The 18706-nt window shown below is 40.5% G+C and overlaps 1 protein-coding gene across 2 annotated transcripts in view; it reads right to left on the minus strand.

The window, feature by feature from the left end:
* Positions 1-569: 569 nt before the first annotated feature.
* Positions 570-18706, minus strand: part of CPPED1 (calcineurin like phosphoesterase domain containing 1) — a 150619-nt gene continuing 132482 nt past the window's right edge. Inside the window, exons 4-5 of one of the 2 annotated variants that reach the window (XR_005213592.1) lie at positions 8869-9575; positions 3146-3272 (exon numbers count right to left, since the gene is read on the minus strand). Coding sequence is in view for 1 of the 2 variants with exons in the window: in XM_037814584.1 (XP_037670512.1) it covers positions 3043-3272 (230 nt within the window). In the remaining variant the exon portion in view is untranslated. Of the gene's footprint in view, positions 3273-8868; positions 9576-18706 lie in introns of both variants that reach the window. The other variant, XM_037814584.1, reaches the window with a different exon arrangement.

An 18706-nucleotide genomic window follows, 5' to 3' on the forward strand; every position in this document is an offset into this window, starting at 1 on the left:
TGACAAGCATTAGGTCCTTGCCTTGAGAGAGCTGAGGGTCTCATAAACCCTGGGGTGTGAATGGAGAACTATTAGCAAGGATTGAAGCACTGTTCGATAAAACAGTTACTGCTTGGACAGAGCTGTGTCCTGTGACCCCTTATGTCTAAAGTCAGTTTTTCAGTCTCTAGTGAAAACTCTCTGCCTGGAACAATCTGCTCCTTATTAGGCTTAGCTACTCTGAACCCAGTACCACCAGAGAAAAAGGGGTTCTGGGGCTTTGCCTAGGTTTTGCAAAACACAGGATGAAATCCCCGGCCTCTGCTAACACTGGGTTCTCCCTGGAAAAGGTGGTGAGAGGTGCTGAGTATCGTAGCTTTGCTATGGGCTGAGTTGGTACAAACCTCACACCTATGAGAAAAGTTCTCCAGGAAAGAGAGGGTGGTGGTTAAGGAGCATGGGACTATCTGCACCCCAATTCTTCCTCAGCCGCTGATGAGCTGTGTGACTCTGGCCACACAACTCCACCTCTCTGAGCCAAAGCACCTAAAACAGATTTTAGCACATAACAAACACATAAAACATAGCAGTTGGGCTCACCGGTTCTTTTATTTTATTTTTATGGTATAAGGCACATATTTTTTAGTGTCATTCTTTTTAAAAGAAAAAGAATGCATTGGTAATTACATATTGTCAGAATGATACAGGCTCATCTACAAAAACATTTCCTACCTCCTCTCTGAAGTCCTTACCACTGGGGAATACTGATGTTTGGCTACTCGAAAAAAATGGTGAGAGTTTCATGATTCCTTTTTCTTAGCATATTATTGCCTGAAACAATTCTTCTCCTTATTAGGTTTTGGGGGAAGGGGATTTAGGAAGATTCATTTCCATTACCTTTAATTAACTCCATATCCCACGGCTCCCCCCTCCCCAAACCCAAATGCCACAATCCAAAGGATTTTGCACATGTAATAAGAGCAAAGAGGGTTTCTGTAGTTCACTGCCATCGAACTCTTCCCATTCCCCGTGCGTCCCCCCATGGAGGAGGTACAGCCCTATACACTTACAACCCTGGTCTTCCGGCAGTCTTTTTACCTAATTCTGAGTGTTTATCACATCCCCAGCCTCAAACATGTGACTTATTAGTTACGCCACTTACTGAATTCCACCTCTAGACCTCATGTATCCACACCTGTTCAAAGAACAATGAATACACAAGAATGCAGCAAAATACTAAAAAAAGAGCATTCTAATTTTGAAAAATTTTATTTTTCTTGTGGCACATAACAATGAGCTATGGTGTGTCACCGATCTGTAGTATAATTAACTTCTCATGCCTTTTATTCTTTATGAATTTACATATCCAATTATCTTTCTATGTAATTTCCCATGGTTTTGCTTTGTTGACTAAAACTTTTTTAACAAGAAAGTCTTTTAATTTAATGAACTTTCCAGTTCATTTGTAACCAGTCAGTGTTTAAAGTCTTCATAGGATTACCTAATGTTGTTGCGTAACACCGTAATTTTCCTGGCAGGATTTTCAGAATACCTAAGTTACCTGTCCACCAGGACAACTGCTAAAAAAGAGTATGTGGATGAAATTACACAGTGGTCAGGGACTGCCGATATGACGCTGTAGCAGGGTATGTGACATTTAAAATCTAAAGGAATAATGGACCACCACATTTACGAGCTGAACACAGTTCGACTTTTGGGTTAGGAGATCTTGCACCTTGCATAAACATCTCCAGTTTTTGAATTCAGATAGTTCTAAATTGCTCCCATCCCCTAAAATGTTTTTTTAAGAATGTACGCCTGTGATCAACATTTTTCCTTCTTAGTGCACAGTAGCCTAGCTCAGCTAAAAATAGTAATGCTAAAAATAGTAACACTGCAAATGCTATATAAGAAAAGAGCAAAAAATAAAGCTTAAGCTGCTGCTTGCACAAAGGGAGAGATTGGTCTTTTTCATGCGACTCCGGCTTGCTATTTCGCGGGACGAAATAGCAACCCAAACCACATGACCCAGGAAAGTGAATTACATCCAAACAATGCTGATTTTAAAGACTACACATACTTTTGTCAAAGGATATTGCACTGGTGCATTTAATCAAAGTAGGGGCCAATTTAGACAATGTGGTTGAAAGCATTGTTTTTGCCCACTGGGATGCTATTTTTTTTTTTTTTTTTTTGAGTCTTCTGCATCCATTCCCACATTCTCTGTCAAAGCAGACACAGGTAAGAGTCTTGGTGATGGAGGGGAGGCCTAATGCCACCAGAACTTCAACCAGTGGAGGCCTGCAGCACCAGATGTGCATGTGCACAGAATCAAACTGTGCTGCTGAGGGACTGCGGAGGTGACATTTTAGGGCTTCAGTTCTATCTCTTGGATGAGATTTTTATATATGGCCAGTTTGTGGGCAAAAGTCACATCTTCAGTCACGAGGAAGGCAAACTCAAGGTATGACCTATTTCAACTGCATTCTGTTCCTATCATCAGCAGTAACAGCAGTCTCGGAATTTAATAGCCAATGCTGGCTCCTCAGCTTCTTATTAAAATAAGTCTGCGTGGCTCTGGTAATGGGAGAAGCAGTTGTCTGTTTTGTTGCTAGCACATTTTGGGAAGCAGAACCACAATTTAATACAATCAGGTGCAGTTCGTTCAAGGAATTATCAACCATCTCCCTTGGATATCAAGTTGGGACTGAGGTCAGAAGGTCAACAGTGACCATATCCTACAGAAAAGAATCTAATTGAAAAGCTGAGTTGAGAAACACATCATTAGGAGAATTCATTCAAATGCTCATGAACAGATACTCTAATACTTTTATATATTTTTTTTACTTTTAGGCTCCCCCTTTCTCTCCTTTTTAAAGGGAGGGCAGTTCTATTTTAAATACAATTTAGGATAGAGCCTGACACCCCAATTTGTGCAAGAAAGACAAAATCTCACAAATCTGCCTGGTCTACTTTTATATTTAAACAAGGGATTGTGTGCAGCTGCTGTTTTTGGCAAAATAAAAAACAATGGAATGAAAGTGAATAGATCATAAAGGACAATCATTTTTCCTTCATCAACTGCATCAGGTCATCTTCTAGTCCTTTCTCACTCAGCTCATCTAAACTATAATATCGATGGACGATTTTGTCAGCGGTGACCACGACGACGCGGAGCCCATGCGTGTCTTTGCCCAACTGGCATCCGATGGCAGATGACACCACCATGTCGAGGTTCCGGAAGGTGCCGCCAGCATTCCTGTGGTAGTGGCCCGAGAACACAGCTTTGACACCTGCAGGGAGGGGGAAACACATTATGGGCCGAGGCTTTTCATTTCAGTAACTAGGGGGCTCCCAGGTATTGCTCAGTGATACCCATATATTATTATAATAAATGCAAACTATCATTCTGTGTATAATAAATAACAGGGCAGCATATGTGACAGCTAGGATCTTTTCAAGGATAATTCATATATACAAAATATTAGTTACACATTTGATGTAACTAGTAGAAGAAAGTGCAAGGGGGCAAGAAGGGAGAAGGAAGACAAAGTGACTGACTTTGGGAGAGATAAAGGAAGCTGGAGAAAGATAACTGGAGGCCTATATAAATATAAGTATGATGGATGTTATATGCCTATTAAAAATAATGTTTATGGAGTTACAACCAAGACAGCACAGTATGTTCACTACTTGAATCTCTCCTCTGCTGCAGATAAATGTAAAAAAGAAAACCCAGGGACATGGTTAGGTTCAAAAACAATAAATGGCTCTATGGACCATAAATGTAACAGAAAGGCAAGATAACGAGTGGGATTCAAGCATTGCTTGGGAGCTAAGCTCTTATCAAATGAGATGAGGAAATAAAGCCTGGTTCCCCCTTTGAAGTAGGGGCTGGAGGCTGAAGAAAACTGTCGCCGCCTGGGCCTAGGGCAGTGTGTGCTGGTAAATATTTAACAAGTTCTTCAGAAAAAAAAGAGAGAGAGAGAGAGAGAGAGAGAGAGAGAGAGAGAGAGAGAGAGAGAGAGAGATCTGATCTGTAGTGTTCACTGATTTGTACTGCTGAATGCTCCTTTTGTAGCCAATTTCAAGCTACCGATGTGATGTCATTGAACATGGATTGTGGGGTGAGATGCCAGTAGCTTACCACCACCAAACCGATACCATCTTAACAGGAACAGGTGGTAGAATAACCAGAAAGTGATGAGTTTTGAGTATTTATCACCTTGCTTTTTAATATAATTTATGTAATGGGAAGTTTGTATAATTTAACTTTAGTAACGGCTATTTAACAACCAGCTCACCAAATTCCCTAAAATTCAACAATTGGTTTTCATGAGCTGGTGTGAGCTGGCTGCAGGACACCACTGGGAGGCGACCTATAGCAACCTTTAGGTCTAGGAAGGAAGGACAGACAAGTCTAGAAACTGAAACACATTTTTCCAAAATTACTGTGAGACAAAGGGCCCTCAACCACTGTTACGAGACCTGGTCCCAGATGAGAGCCGGAGTGAAAGCAACCAAAACTACTTGTCAGGGGAGTTAGTAAGGAGGGAAAGAGCAAGGGGAAAACAAAGATAATACTTCTTACTCAACTCGAACCTGCAATAAAAAATTCCAAAGCCCATGAAGAAATCCCATGCTAAAGTAAGACAACCTATAAACTCTTCAGTTAGGAACATGAGTTCACTCCAGATAAAATTAATGATATGTAACTGTCCGAAAAAGATTTAAAATAAACATTTAAGATACCAGATGAGATTATTAAAGGACAATACCCCCAAAAAAGAACAAAATGTTATGAAACAAAATTGACATAAACGACATCATCATCAAGATTTCAAGCAAAAACAACCCTTAATAAATGGGATAAATTTTGGAATGGACATTAATCAAAGGGAAAACTGGTAAATTAAAAGTTAGACTTAAGGAAGTGAACCAGAAGACCAAGATACAAGCAATACGAACAAGCAGTTCAAAGAACACAAAGAATAAATTAAGAGATATCAAAATATACTTAAGAGAACCTGGAAAGGAGAAAGAAGGAAAGGATACTGAGAATTATTTGAAGACATAATAGCTGAAAATTTTCTAGAAATGAGGATATAGGCCCTCAGATAAAAAATACTTACCGGGCCAAATAAAAAATTAATTTATATAAATACATACCATAGTAAAATTGTAGAGCATCAAAGAGAAGGAGAAACATCTTTAAAAGATACCATGGTGAAAATGTTACTTACAAAGGTATGTAAAAATAATACTACTTATGAAGCAGGCATCTAAGGAACAAAAGATTCAAGCAGTATGAACTTCAAAAGGCAGAGGGAAAATGAATATGACCCTCAAATTTTATACCTAGCTAAATCATCACCCAAGTTTGAAGGCAAAGTAAAGACTGCTTGGACATACAAAGACTAAGAGCTTACCACTCCCAAACCTTCACTAAAAGAATTATTCAGAGATGTGGTTCAGTAAAAGACATAAAATACTAAAAAAAACCCAAGGCTGAACAAAACACTGATAATTATGATTAAGAACTGATTGTTTTAATTAAAAACCTGATTTTTTAATGTTAAAAGTGAAACTAAAACTCTGAAACAAAAATGTCAAGATGTGAGGGTCAATGGGTAATCAAGGCATATAAAAGTCACTGCCATGTTTGGAAGGAAAACGGAATACTGAATAATTTCATACTTAGAAAAAATGTATAATTAGGTTTTCAAAAAATCTTTGGGCACAAGCAACCAAAAACTAGAACTAGATAAACTGAACTTCTTCAAAATTTTAAAAATATGTATGTCAAAAAAACACTATCCAAAAGGTGAAAAGACAACCGACAGAATGGGAAAAAAATATTGGCAATCAACTTAACTACAAAAAGACAACTCAATTAAAAAATGTGCAAAGGACTTGAATAGACCTTTCTCCAAATTAAATATATAAATAAGCACATAAAAAGATGCTCAACATTGTTAGTCTCTAGTGAAATGCAAATCAAAACCAAAGTGAGACACCACTTCACATCAACTAGGATGGCTATAATCAAAACAATGTACAATAACAAATGCTGTGAGGGAGTGGAGAAATTGGAACCCTCGTAGATTGCTAGTGGGAATGCAAAATGGTGCAGCTGCTTTGGAAAACAGTTTGGCAGTTGCTAAGCAGGCTGAACACTGAGAATTACCATATGAGCAAGCAATTCCACTCCTAGTATATACTGAAGAGAAATGAAAAAAGCATGCTGACATAAAAACTTGTACATGAACATGAAATGAATAATGACAGTATTATTCATATTAGCCAAAGTGGAAACAACCCAAATGTCCAACAACTGATGACTGGATAAAAAAATGTGGTATATCCACACAATGGAATATTATTCATTCATAAAAAGCAAGGAAGTTCTGATACATGCCACTACATGGATGTAACCTGATGCTAAGTGAACCATTACGCTTGTGAAAGATTAGATACAAAGTCCACATGTTGTATGTTTCCACTTATATGAAAAGCCCACATAGAAAGAAAGCAGATTAGTCGTTGCCAGGGGCTGGGGAGTTGGGGGAATAGGGAGGGACAGCTTTAATGGGAATAGGGTTTCTTTTTCAAGTGATGAAGTTGGTCTGGAATTAGATAGTTGTTGGTGATAGTTGCACAACCTCTGAATACAGGAAAACCACTGAGTTGTATACTTTCAAAGGGTGAATTTTATGGTATGTGAATTATATCTTAATTTTTGAAATGCAAAAAAAATGTATAGGAAAGGGAGGAGGGAGGCTAGAATGATCCATGTGGTAACGAATTAGGGTAGAGACATCAGTATGAACCCATGTTTAGGTTAATATCAATACAGATGGTTACATATAGGAATATTTGTAGATGTTTGCATATACATGGATTAGGATACGCACATATATTCCTTGCTCTGTCAGCTGATAGGGACTAGAAGCAAGGACAACCAGTAGCAAACCCACCCAGCTCTGAGATCTTGGTTTCCAATACCATTCTCCAATGAAAAGAACCAGTACTCCTTGGAAAAATTGCTGATTCTAGGACAAGGGCAGGAAATACAGAAGATGAGTCTGGAGCATCTTATAGTGCCAGAAAGTAAGGAAGTACATGAAAACAGAAACAAAAAACCCACAATGATGAGGGTGTTTCAAAAGGAAACAAGAGCTCTCAATGGCCAAAGCTGGAACAATTTGAGCAACAAATAAATAAACCAGTACTGGATTATAATGCAAATTATAAAATAAATATCCATGAAAGTCCATACTAACATAAATGATTGAATAAATATATAAATGGGGGTGTGTGTGAAGAGATATATCTCATCACAGAAAAACACTCTGCCTTCAAGGAGGCAGAATGTAACTCTCCACTCCTCATGTGTGGGCTACACACCGTAACTTTCTTGTAAAGAACACAGTATGGAAAGGGAGGAAAAGAACAAATGTTATAATGGAGAAACATGACAGACATCAACAGTGATAAGTCATGTTGATGATACTGATACGATGTGATGAAAATGACACTTCTTCTTCCCCAAAAACCCATAACTCCAGTCTAATCATGAGTAAAACATAATTAGAGACATTCTACAAAATTCCTGATCAGTACTCCTCAAAACTGTCAAAGTCATCAAAAAGAAGAGACGTCTGAGTAAGTGTCACAGTCAAGAGGGGCCTACGGCAGCTAAATGTAATGTGGTAGCTGGGATGGGATCTTGGAACAAAAAACGGACATTAGGGGAAAACTAAGAGAATCTATATATGGACTTTTAGTAAATAATGGTTTATTAATATCAGCTCATTAATTGTAACAGATGCACCACACTAATATAAGATCTTAATAATGTGGGAAACCAGGCTTGGGGCATATGGTAACTCCATATATTATCTTCATAACTTTTCTGTAAATCTAAGATTGTTCAAAAATAAAAAGTCTATTTTTAAAAGTGTATGGATAACTACCAGAAAAACAGAAATGGAATATATAGCTTCCAATCAGCAAAGAGGGGGAAAAAAGCACTGTAAAACCAAAATGATCACCGCAAACAAACAAACAAAAATTAAAAAGAAAAAGTCAGTAACACCAGAAACGCTGGTGAGGGGGTGAAGAAACTGGATTATTCTTACACTGCTGGTACTGCCTCCCTGGGGAACCGTGTGGCACTCTCTTATAAAACTAAACGTGCGCTTACCATGTAACCCCGCAATAGTACTCTTGACCTTTGCCCCAGAGAAGTGAAAACTTAGGTTCACACAAAAATCTACATGTAGATGTTAACAGCAACTTTATTTGTAATAACCCCAAACTGGAAACAACCTAAATGTCCCTTACTGGGTAAATGGTTAAACTGGTCCATCTGTACCATGGAATGCTACTGATACACTCAACAACTTGAATGAATCTCAAGAGAATTACGCTGAGCAAGAAAAGCCATTCTCAAAAGGTGACATACTGTACGATCCCATTTATGTAACATGCCTGCCATGACAAAATTATAGATACGGGAAACAGACTAGTGGTTGTCAGTAGTTAGGGACAGGGATGGAGGGAGGACAGAAGTGAGAGTGGCTATAAAAGGGTAGCAGGAGGGACCCTTGTGATGGAACTGTTCCATATCCTGTAGACATACAAATCTACGTGAGATAAAACTGCACAGAACTAAGCGCACACACAAACAAGTACATGGAAAGCTGGTAAAATCTGAAAAAAAAAATCAGTGGATTGTATGAATGACAATGTGATATGGGATGTTACCCCTGGAGGAAAATGGGCGTGGCAGGCGCATCCTAATCCCCAGAACCTGCTGCTATCTTATGTTTCCTGGCAAGGGGGAGTTAAGGCTATCGATAGAATTAAGGTTGCTAAGCAGCTCACCTTGCAATGGAGAGGTTATCCTGGATTCTCTGGTGGGTCCAGTGCATTACCAAGGGTCCTCTAAATGTAGCAGGGAGACAGAAGAACCAAGGTCCGAGGAGCAGAAGTGACGAGGAAGGCGAGGTGGAGTGATGGGATGTGGGAACTCAACCCACCACCGCTGGCTCTGAGGACGGAAGGGGCCGTGAGCCAGGGAATGGGGGCAGCCTCTGAAGGCTGGGGAGCAGGTGGACAGTCTCTTCCAGAGCCTAAGGAAGGGACCAGCCCTGCTGAAGACCCTGATTTTAGCTCAGAGAGACCCATTTCAGACTTCTGACCTCCAGAACTGTACGATAATAAACCTGTGTGGCTTTAAACCACTAAGTTTGTGGTAATTTGTTACAGCGGCCACAGGAAACTAACGAGGAAACTGTAAGCATGATTTCTCACGACTGTGTGTCAATTCACAATTATCTCCAAGTACAAAGTTTTAATAAAGAAATGTTACTAATATATTAACTAACCCAGAGGCTGGCACCCTTTTCTGTAAAGGGCCAGATATCAGTACTTTAGGCTTAAGCAGGCCATACAATCTGTGTTGCAAATTCTCAGCTCTGTGGAAGCTTCCTGGCAATATGTAAATTAATGGGGGTGGCTGTGTTCCCCTGAAACTTTATAAGCAGAGGGCTGGATTTGAGCTGCAGAGCTGAAGCTTGGCAACTGCTGATCTGATAGAAGGGAGGAAAAGAGAAAAATAGGAAGGAAAAGAAAAGGTTGTTAACCAGAAAACACAGAATGAGAAGGCAGAAATAAGTTAAAAAGTATCAGTGGTCACAAAAAGATACATAAATTAATCTCGCCTATTTAAAAGTCAGGAATTATCAGACTGAATAAAATCAATCCAGCTACTTGCTCACAAGAGACAAAACTAAGGCATAACCCACAGACAACAGAAAAGGAAGGAAGGTCTTCTGCCGGGATTCCTCATCAGTAAGAAACGTTAACATGAAACAAATTAACAATTGTGGCGTAAAGAACCAGGGAGAAGGACCTTTTCTTCTGACCAAGCAGATCTTTCGAGATCGCTGAGGTCCAAAGGAGAGGTGTTAAAACAACTACACCAAACCTGGGACAGAGTCTTTTTGTGTGATGTAATTTACATTCCTTTTGGGAAGAGATTAGCATTCCTGAGAAAATATGTTTGCAATTTTCTGATCAACTTTAATGAGGTTAAGATTCATTCCAGGGAATCAGTAACCCACACATTCAGCTGACTCTTTCACTCAACATTCTACCTTTGAGATCTATTAATTTGCTTTCTTTTCACTGCTGCATAGGATTCCACAGAGTCATAGAGCTCTGGTGACCTTCACCCAAACATTCTTTTCTTTTTGGATCTTGTCTAGCCATCTTTATCTAACCCATTTTCTTTTCCTTTAAAATATCCCTGTCAAGAGTGAATCTCTGAATTGGTCTATTAGAGGCCTTTTTTGTTGAGGTAGGGTTAAAATAAACCTTTCACATGTTCTCAATGGAAAAAAAAAAAAAGAAAAGAAAAAGAAAGGAAGAAGAAAAGGGATTGTACACAGATACTTTAGGAAAATGCTGGCCAAAACAACCTGATGCACCAATATTAAAATCAGATAGAAAATAGAACTTAAAGGCAAATACATTAGGATAAAGAAGGACACTACATAATTATTCAATAAGTGTACCAGAATATAAAATTATCATGAACTTGTATGTATTCACCAACTTAGCCACGAAATATATAAGGCAAAAAACAGGAGAATTATAAGGATTTATCAAACTGTGAATATATATTAAGCCACAAAATAAGTCTCCACAAATACCAAAGTCTTAATTGTGATAAACAAAACTTTAAAACTATCAGAAAAAAACATAGGGAAATATCGCTTTGACTTGGGGTAGAAAAGGATTTCTTAAACAAGACCCCAAAAGTAAAAGCCAGAAAGAAAAAGAAAAACAGTAACTTTTACCATCTTAGAACTAAAAACTTTTATATGACAAAAGATAACAGATACAAGATCAACAGTTAGGCCAAAGACTGGAAAGAAATAGGATATATATGTATATCAGAGAGCTCTAGAAAATAGAAAGAAGTCTTAGAAATTAAGTCCTAAAAAAAAAAAAAGAAAGAAAAAAACAAAAAATCCTAAATAGGAAAAATGGGCAAAGATTATGAAAAGGAAATTTGAGAGAAAATTTTAAATAGTCACTAATTATTAACCATATCATTAATCATATCTTAGTGGTGATCAAATAAATGCAAATTTAAATAGAGTCCATTTTAGCCCAAGTTAGCAATAATATAAAAGTCTGATAACACTAAGTGTTGGTGAAATGTCAACTTAAACCCTGTTTGTGGGAGAGTAAACTGGCATGCCACGTTTGAGAGTGATTTGGCATAACCTAGTAAATGTGTAGGTGCCCATATTCTCTGACCCAGCAGTTCCACTTTCAGAGGCACTCTCCCTCATGTGTCTACTGGGAGGCCCTTAAGTGAATGTTTATTGACAGCATTTGTAACACTGAAAAATGTGACATAACCCAAAAAAAGGGAATGAGTGGAAAAAAAAGCGATATTAATAGCTGAAATGCTATAGGGGAGTTAGGAGTTAAAAGGAAGTATATTAATAGATCTCTAAAGTGGTGCAATATTGAGTAAACAATGTCAGACTTTGGACAATATAGATATTATACTTTATTATTTATATAAATTTTTAAACCAGCATCTACACAAAACTAAATTCAAGTTATGGATATATCAATGTGTACTTTAAAATATAAAAAAATCTGTCTGCAGCAACTTCCCTGGTTCCACTCTAGAAAGGTAAAGAAGGAGCAAGGGATTGGGGGTGGTGGTAAAGAAAGCCAAAGAGGGCAAGAAAAGAAGGAAAAACGTGATGGGAGGTAGATAAAAAATAAAGAGACATGAAGGAAATATGTTCAAAATGTTTACAGCAGTTGCTTCTGGTTGGCAGGATTTTCAAGACCATAGATAGCCATGGGTGCCAGCAGGAATCCGAGAGCCAGCTCTGGGCAAACAGGGAAATCCGCCAGCTGAGGAATGAAGCTAGGGAGTTGAGGGTGTGTGCATAAGGGTGACTCAGTTTTCCTGACTTCAAACAGTCAAGGGCAGGGAGAAACTCGTATTTCCATTTACTGTTATGAAATGACATAACAGTATGAAAAGTTCATTTACAGGTGATAGAATAAATTATGGTATATGCATTACAAAACAGGTGGATTTCCATGTACTGGTATTGAAAGATGCCAAATATATTATTAAGTACAAACAGCAGGCTGCAAAAAAAAAAATTTGGTGTCTAATCCTGCTTTTGTCAGATAAAGATAATGTCTATGTAAGAGGCTGTATGTGATACATTTATCTCCCCTCTCCCCAACTGAATGTGGGAGGTTCATACTAAACTTCTATTACTGGTGAAAACTGGAGAAGGGGTTGGGGTTGGGGTTGAGCTTAGCAAACTATGGTATAATGTTTACAATGATTGTGAATTGATTTTGTGATCAGGAAAAAACCATCAAGGCCACTTGAACAGTGCAGAGGGGGAGTGGCAGACAGACAGACAGACCCAGTGGGAAAGTGAAGGGGTAGAGGTGCTAGGGGGCCTGCCTCCTTGGCCCCATCCCAGGCCCCAGAGCACAAATGGAATTGCAGGGCTGGGTGCTCGCTGGGCCTGCACCACGAGTGGAGAATGGCACTGGTCCTGACCCCACAGCCAGAGGGGCTAGGCAGTGACTGCTTGCTCTGAAGCTGTCCTGGAGTTGCCAGGTCTCAGGGCTTGTGCCTTCTGATGCACAGAAAGGAGCCCAGACAATCAGACCCACCTCAAGGAGTGCATGATGGATGGACAGGCAGCACTTAGCATTATTATATTTTTGTGTGTGCTAAATTATGTTTATGAAATTTGGCTCTTTATGCCTCATTCATAGCTGCAAACTACACTACTTTGGAAGGAGTGTTTGGCATTTTTGAAAGTAGCTTGCATTAGCCGTAATTAGCTGTTAAACCTCATTTATGTTTGCATTTCATGCCATATTTCTGGACATTCACAAGAGAGGAGCAACAGTGGTGACAGTGCCAGTGACCAGCGGAGCCCTCAGAGCCAAATTTCAACAACAGGGCTCACAGCAAATGTGATCAAATGAGGATGCTTACATTAGCAGAGCTGCCTAAAGAGGGCCAGAAACAAATGTGAAAGAGCAAAGCAGTTGTGTTCCAAACCTTCCACCCCATGGTAAAAGCCACTGTTGTCCCTGATACAACGAGGAACTTGGGCATTTTGGGGTCCTGAATGAGTTATGACCATGTAATAGGTTTACAAAGACATGATCGGGCACGAGGCTAATGTGTGGCTTAAAAGCAGGAGGATGTGCAAAGGACGCTCTGGGGGCAGGTGTCATGTTCTGGGACATTCCTGGGTGGCCCAGCAAGAATCACAGCATATGGAAGGAGACTTGAGTGGAAAGCGAGGAAGACCCTTCTTGGGCTGGAAACAGAACCAGGAGAAGCCTGGTGAGTGGCTGGTAGGGGTTGTTTCTGAGTCTATCTGCAGCCTTCTGGGAAGCCCAGCTTTGAACCTTGATAATATTCTCCTAGCCCTGTCTCCAGTAAGGGCAAATGTTGAGGCAGGGTGGAAAGCAGGTGGCCTCAAAGGGAGAATCAGCCAGCAGTGGCCACATGGTGCACCAGGCATGTCATCTCACTGGGTCCTCCCAGGGACCCATGTCCCACAAACACTGATTATTTCTATTTTACAGATGAGAAAACTGAGGCCCAGAGAAGTTAAGCAACTGACACAAAGTTGCACAACTAGAAAACGGAGGCAGGATGAGAACTCGGACACACTGCTGTCAGAGCCAATGCTCTTACCCAGCCTCTCAGATGGGCTTTCTTCTGCTCCGGGACCTGGGGCAAGTTAGTGAACCTTGCTAGGCCTTGACTTCCTCATCATGGAAGTGAGTAATAATACCACCAGCCCTCGTGGGTAGCAGGGAGGTGGAAGGGAGAGCACGGATGTCTGTAACATGTGCCCAGTATGTGGCAGGTGCCCAGGGCCAGCCGTTCATTGACACGGGGAGGGTCAGCTGTGCAACATGCACAATCTCAGCCAATTATCCTCCTGCACCCGTAGCAAGTTGTAATCCTGTCCCTTTCAGGCTGAATGGATTTGTAAGACATTTTTACCCTTCTTGGTTTTCCATGAGCTTTTGAAAGGGAAACATTGATTCACAACTCGATGGAGCTAAGGAATGTATTAATAAACTATGGTTCCCCTGACAGGGGATTGATTTTAATGGCGTTTTCAAGAGTTGCACAGAATTTCCATCCAGGCTGTTCATCAGTCATCTGTTGCTGACATGCCTCTATGGTTCCTTAATTGAGTATTAGGTATAGATTGCTTTTGAATTATGAACTGCTGTAAGGGGATGACAAGCATCTTCTTAAATTACCACCAGAAGAATTCCCAGCAAAGACAGCCACTGCATCAACAGAGGATGACTCCAGTGGCATTAGCTTCATATTTATTTCTCCACGGTATCAAGTCATAAAACTATACAAGCTATTTTTAAAGCTGTCTCCATTCAAATTCGTTTCAAATCAATCAGAGGATTGGGATGCAACCTCCATATAATTTAATTTTCTAATATCGGAAACTTGCTTCAAATCAATCAGGAAATTGGGATGCAACCCAGTACAATTTTGATAGTAAAAAATGACTTGGTGCACTCAGGCCTGGAAAGTGTAAACAAATTCTAACTGGACAGTTTTAAAATTTTTATCCTGTGTGAGTATATGTTGATGAAAATGCTAGGAATCTTTACATTGCCAGCTATAAGAGTGAAAATTATGTTGTAAATTAGTCATACTCAATTTATTCTGCTTTAGCAGTAAGGCAAAAAATGTCTCATAAAAAAAGGAAAAAAGAAAAAGAAAAGAAAGCTGGGTGTGAATATACCGAAAGCAGGTATAAATAAACCCTCTTGCAGGAACTAAGGACATGAGATCTTGGCCAGTGGCCAGTGATCAGGGCTGGCCACGAGGCAAAAGAGCAGAGACAGATGTTCCTTGAGCAGGTTTGGGAGGTGCAGGCTACTAATGCAAAATCTTGGGTGAACCCCACCTGACTCATTCAGTAAGAGGTTCTTCACTTCTGTTCCTATAGGTTATAGCCTTCTGTTCCTATAGGTTAGTTTGGATTTTATACAAATGGACACATACAAAATGCTCTTTTTTTTTCCTCTGGCTTCTTTCACTCATCATAATTCTGAAGGCTTTTGGAAGAGTTTCTGAAAGAATCATGAAAGCATGACCTTGAAAAATTCACCCAGGTTGTATCAATTTCCTTCTATTGCTTAGTAATGTTCCATTGTATAGCTATTCTATTGTTTATCCATTCAACTATTGATAGATATTGGGGGTTATTTCCAGAATTACTTCAGCACCTCTGATGAAAACTGCTTGTCATATATGCTCAGGTCCATTTCTAAGCTCTCTTCTCTATTCCACTGACCTATATGTTCTCTTTCAATAGCAAATACCAAACCCTCTTGACCAGTGGCCTTGCTGCCTGCCCTCCTCCTGAGAGCCTTCCTGTACATGGACTCGAATCCCTGCCCCAGGCTCTGCTTCTAGGAAACCCCACCTATGATAAGTACTTCGGCTGGACGCCAAGACGACTCTGTCACTGCATTTGTGAGGTGTGGTAGCGGCCCTGGAGGAGGTAAATGACAGGCCCAAGGTCTCAGAGGTTAAGAGATCAGCCCAGGCCATGAACCTGACTTCTCCCACCACACTGTCCCACTTTAAAAACAAAGGCTTTCTAGTAGAGCTTTAGCTTGTTGAAGTGGTTCTTGAATTTTCTTTCCATTATTTATTTTTATTGTTTTTGCTGCCTTCAAATGTAATGCAGAGTTGAATCAACTATGAGACATATCAGTGCACTGTAAAAAGGATGAGAAAGATCACTATCAACTGCTACTAAGGGATTTCCATGGAAAATTGCCAAGTGAATAAAGCAAAGTAAGAAAAAGCATATATTATAGGTTACTTTTTGTGTAAGAAAGAAGGGAAAAATAAGAGAACATACACACACATATATGCTGTATGCAACTTATCCTCAGATAAAAATAGTACATGTATTTGCAAGATCACTTCCAAATAATCAAATAATCATTATCAAATAAATAATAAAAATAAAGGAGTAAAATATTAACAACAGATAAATCTGTGTAAAGGGTATATAGACATTCTTTTTACTATTCTTATTCTTGCAACTTTTCCATAAACTTGAAAATATTTCCAAATAAAAATTAAAAAGTGAAAAAAGCATTAATGAGTACTTGCTGAAAATAAAATCAAATATTGTAAAAATATAGAGCATAAACAAAAGGAAATCTCCTGTAATCCCTCTTCCCATCTTAAGAGTTCAAGTTTCTATTTTCCAGATAATTTACATGTCTATGTAAGAGACAGATATTAGATACAGATGCAGAGAAATACACATATATACCAAACACATACTTTCACAATTGTGCTATATGCTAAATATAGATTTGCAACTTGCTCTTATTCATTTAATGATGTATCTTTACAGCGTGCCTTCCAGGACATCCAGCTTTATCTAAGAGCCACCCTCTAAGATCCTGGCAACTGTATTTCTGATATATAAAATCCACACTCTTAATTACTCTGCATTTAAATGATACACCTACTCCTAGGTTGGGAGGTCAGGTGGTTTCAGAGCCTTCTGACCCTCCAGGGTTTGACTGTTTAGGTACGTGGGGACACCCAGAGTTGGTGCAGCTTCCCAGAGTCCTCAGGACTCCAGGCAGGAGCCCTGTCTGTCCTGTTTGCTGCAGGATGTTAGCACAGGAGATAGATTCTCTCAGGCTACTGAGTGCCCAGGCCAAGCTGCCCTGCTGGGCACGGCCTGGGGAAATAGGCAATGTTGCCTCCTACAAGAGCTGAGCCGCCATCACTATCACTGAGAAGCGTAAACGGCCACAGAAAGCTGGCGGGCACCTCACTGCGATGGGCCCAGGTGCCCCTGGGCTGGGCCACTGCTGGAGACTGGGGTTCATGCCTCCCCTTCTCTTGTGGGTGCTGCGTAACCCCAATCACCTGGTCACCTTGGGCATCTGCTCAGATGTCTGGTCTGAATGATGAAACACATCTCGCTTGTCTTAAAGACTCATTGCCTCCTCTTTGGGTTTTCCTTCTTTCTTTCTGTCTCTTGTTCCCTCCCTCCCTCTCTTTCTTTCTCTCTCTCTCTTTTTTAATGTTTTTCCTGGGAATGAAGCAATGGCCCAGTTGTCAGAATGAATTTCACCCAAGGCCAACTCATACTCTGTTACTTGAAGAGATTTATATCTTTGTTTTAAGATGTTTCCAGTTTCTTCCCCTAAAAAAAAACAAAAAAACCAGCCACGTAAATTCTTGCCTTACTTTAAATAATCATCAGCAAAAATGAGATCCTTCCATTTCCAAGGCCCCTCTTAATTTAAAACACAAGAAGGTGGGAGATGGGGCTGCAATGCCGAGATTAAAATTCTTGATGGCAGAGGGGTAGAGTGGCTCAGGGGCAGCCAAGGGCAGTGCACCTTTAGCTGAATTTGGATGGAAGTGGCTCTGAGGAAGGACAAGACTCACTGGTCAGATGCAGGCCATGGAGTTCTCACTCCTGGGGCAGATGAGGCGCCCACGGCATTTCCCGCTTCCACCCTCCTCTTCCCACTAGCAGTAATGAAGGATGCGAGTCTTCCCAGCCCTTTGGAGCACACTGGTTCTCACACTCCAGGGAGAACAGTGTTCTTGGGAAATAATTACTCTCTAGGGTCTGGAGGTCCTGGCTGCAAGGCCTGGGAGCACAGTGATGGCATAAAATCGCTTCCCTGCCCTGGACTGGTGCATTCATTATGCTCCCACAGCCTTCAGATGCCCTTCCCCTATTCCTTTTCCACAAGGGAGGCTATGTGTTTTATTCCCCCCATTTCCTAATAACTTAGAAATTCAAAACCTGTGTCAAATACACAAGATGAAGAGCATATTTTACTAATATTGACACGTAGTCACCAAAAAGGCAGGGGCAGCTTAGGGTGGAGCCAAAGGCCAGAGGATGGGGGCTTGAACCTCAGCTCTGCCACCTCAGCTGGGTGAGCCTGCCCCATCCCTTCCCCTCTCTGTGCCTCAGTTTCCTCATTTGGAAGGCAGGACCAACACCGGCCACCCCCAGGCTGCTGTGAAGAGCAGGTGAATCTGAGACCTGCCCCAGGTTGCACCATAGGCAGCTGTGCCTCACGTCCTCAGTCGGCACACAATAATTGCACGTTCCTCTCATCCTTCTCTAAGTATCTGATCAGGAGAGCTTTTTTTTTTATTTTTTTCATTTCCACAAATTACATCTTCGCTATTCATAATTTCCTCTTTATTTTTAAAAGAAGATAGCTGGCTTGCGCACGCAGTGGAGCGTGGGGCACATATTAAGGTTTCCATCCAGAACGGACAATTTTCTAGATTTTCATTACCCAGTTACCATACCCTATCCTAAACACAGCTGTCAGGACAAGAGGCTCATTAAAAAGATTGTTTTGACTGATGGAATGTTCATGGATCAAATTGGAAAACCATCCAAAAATACTCGAGGGAGGTAGACAGAGGTGGCAGCAAGCCTCGGGAGGGAAATGTTTTGCAGCATGCTAAAGATGAAATTCGCTAGGGGAAGCGTGCCCTCCCCCTGCCAGAGGCAGCGGAGCCCGGGAGGGGACGCCGCAGCCACTGAAGTGCAGGGCCTTCAGTCGGCCAGTTTCTCCT

The sequence above is a fragment of the Choloepus didactylus genome, chromosome 21, assembly GCF_015220235.1.
Source record: "Choloepus didactylus isolate mChoDid1 chromosome 21, mChoDid1.pri, whole genome shotgun sequence".
Classification (NCBI taxonomy): Eukaryota; Metazoa; Chordata; class Mammalia; order Pilosa; family Megalonychidae; genus Choloepus; species Choloepus didactylus.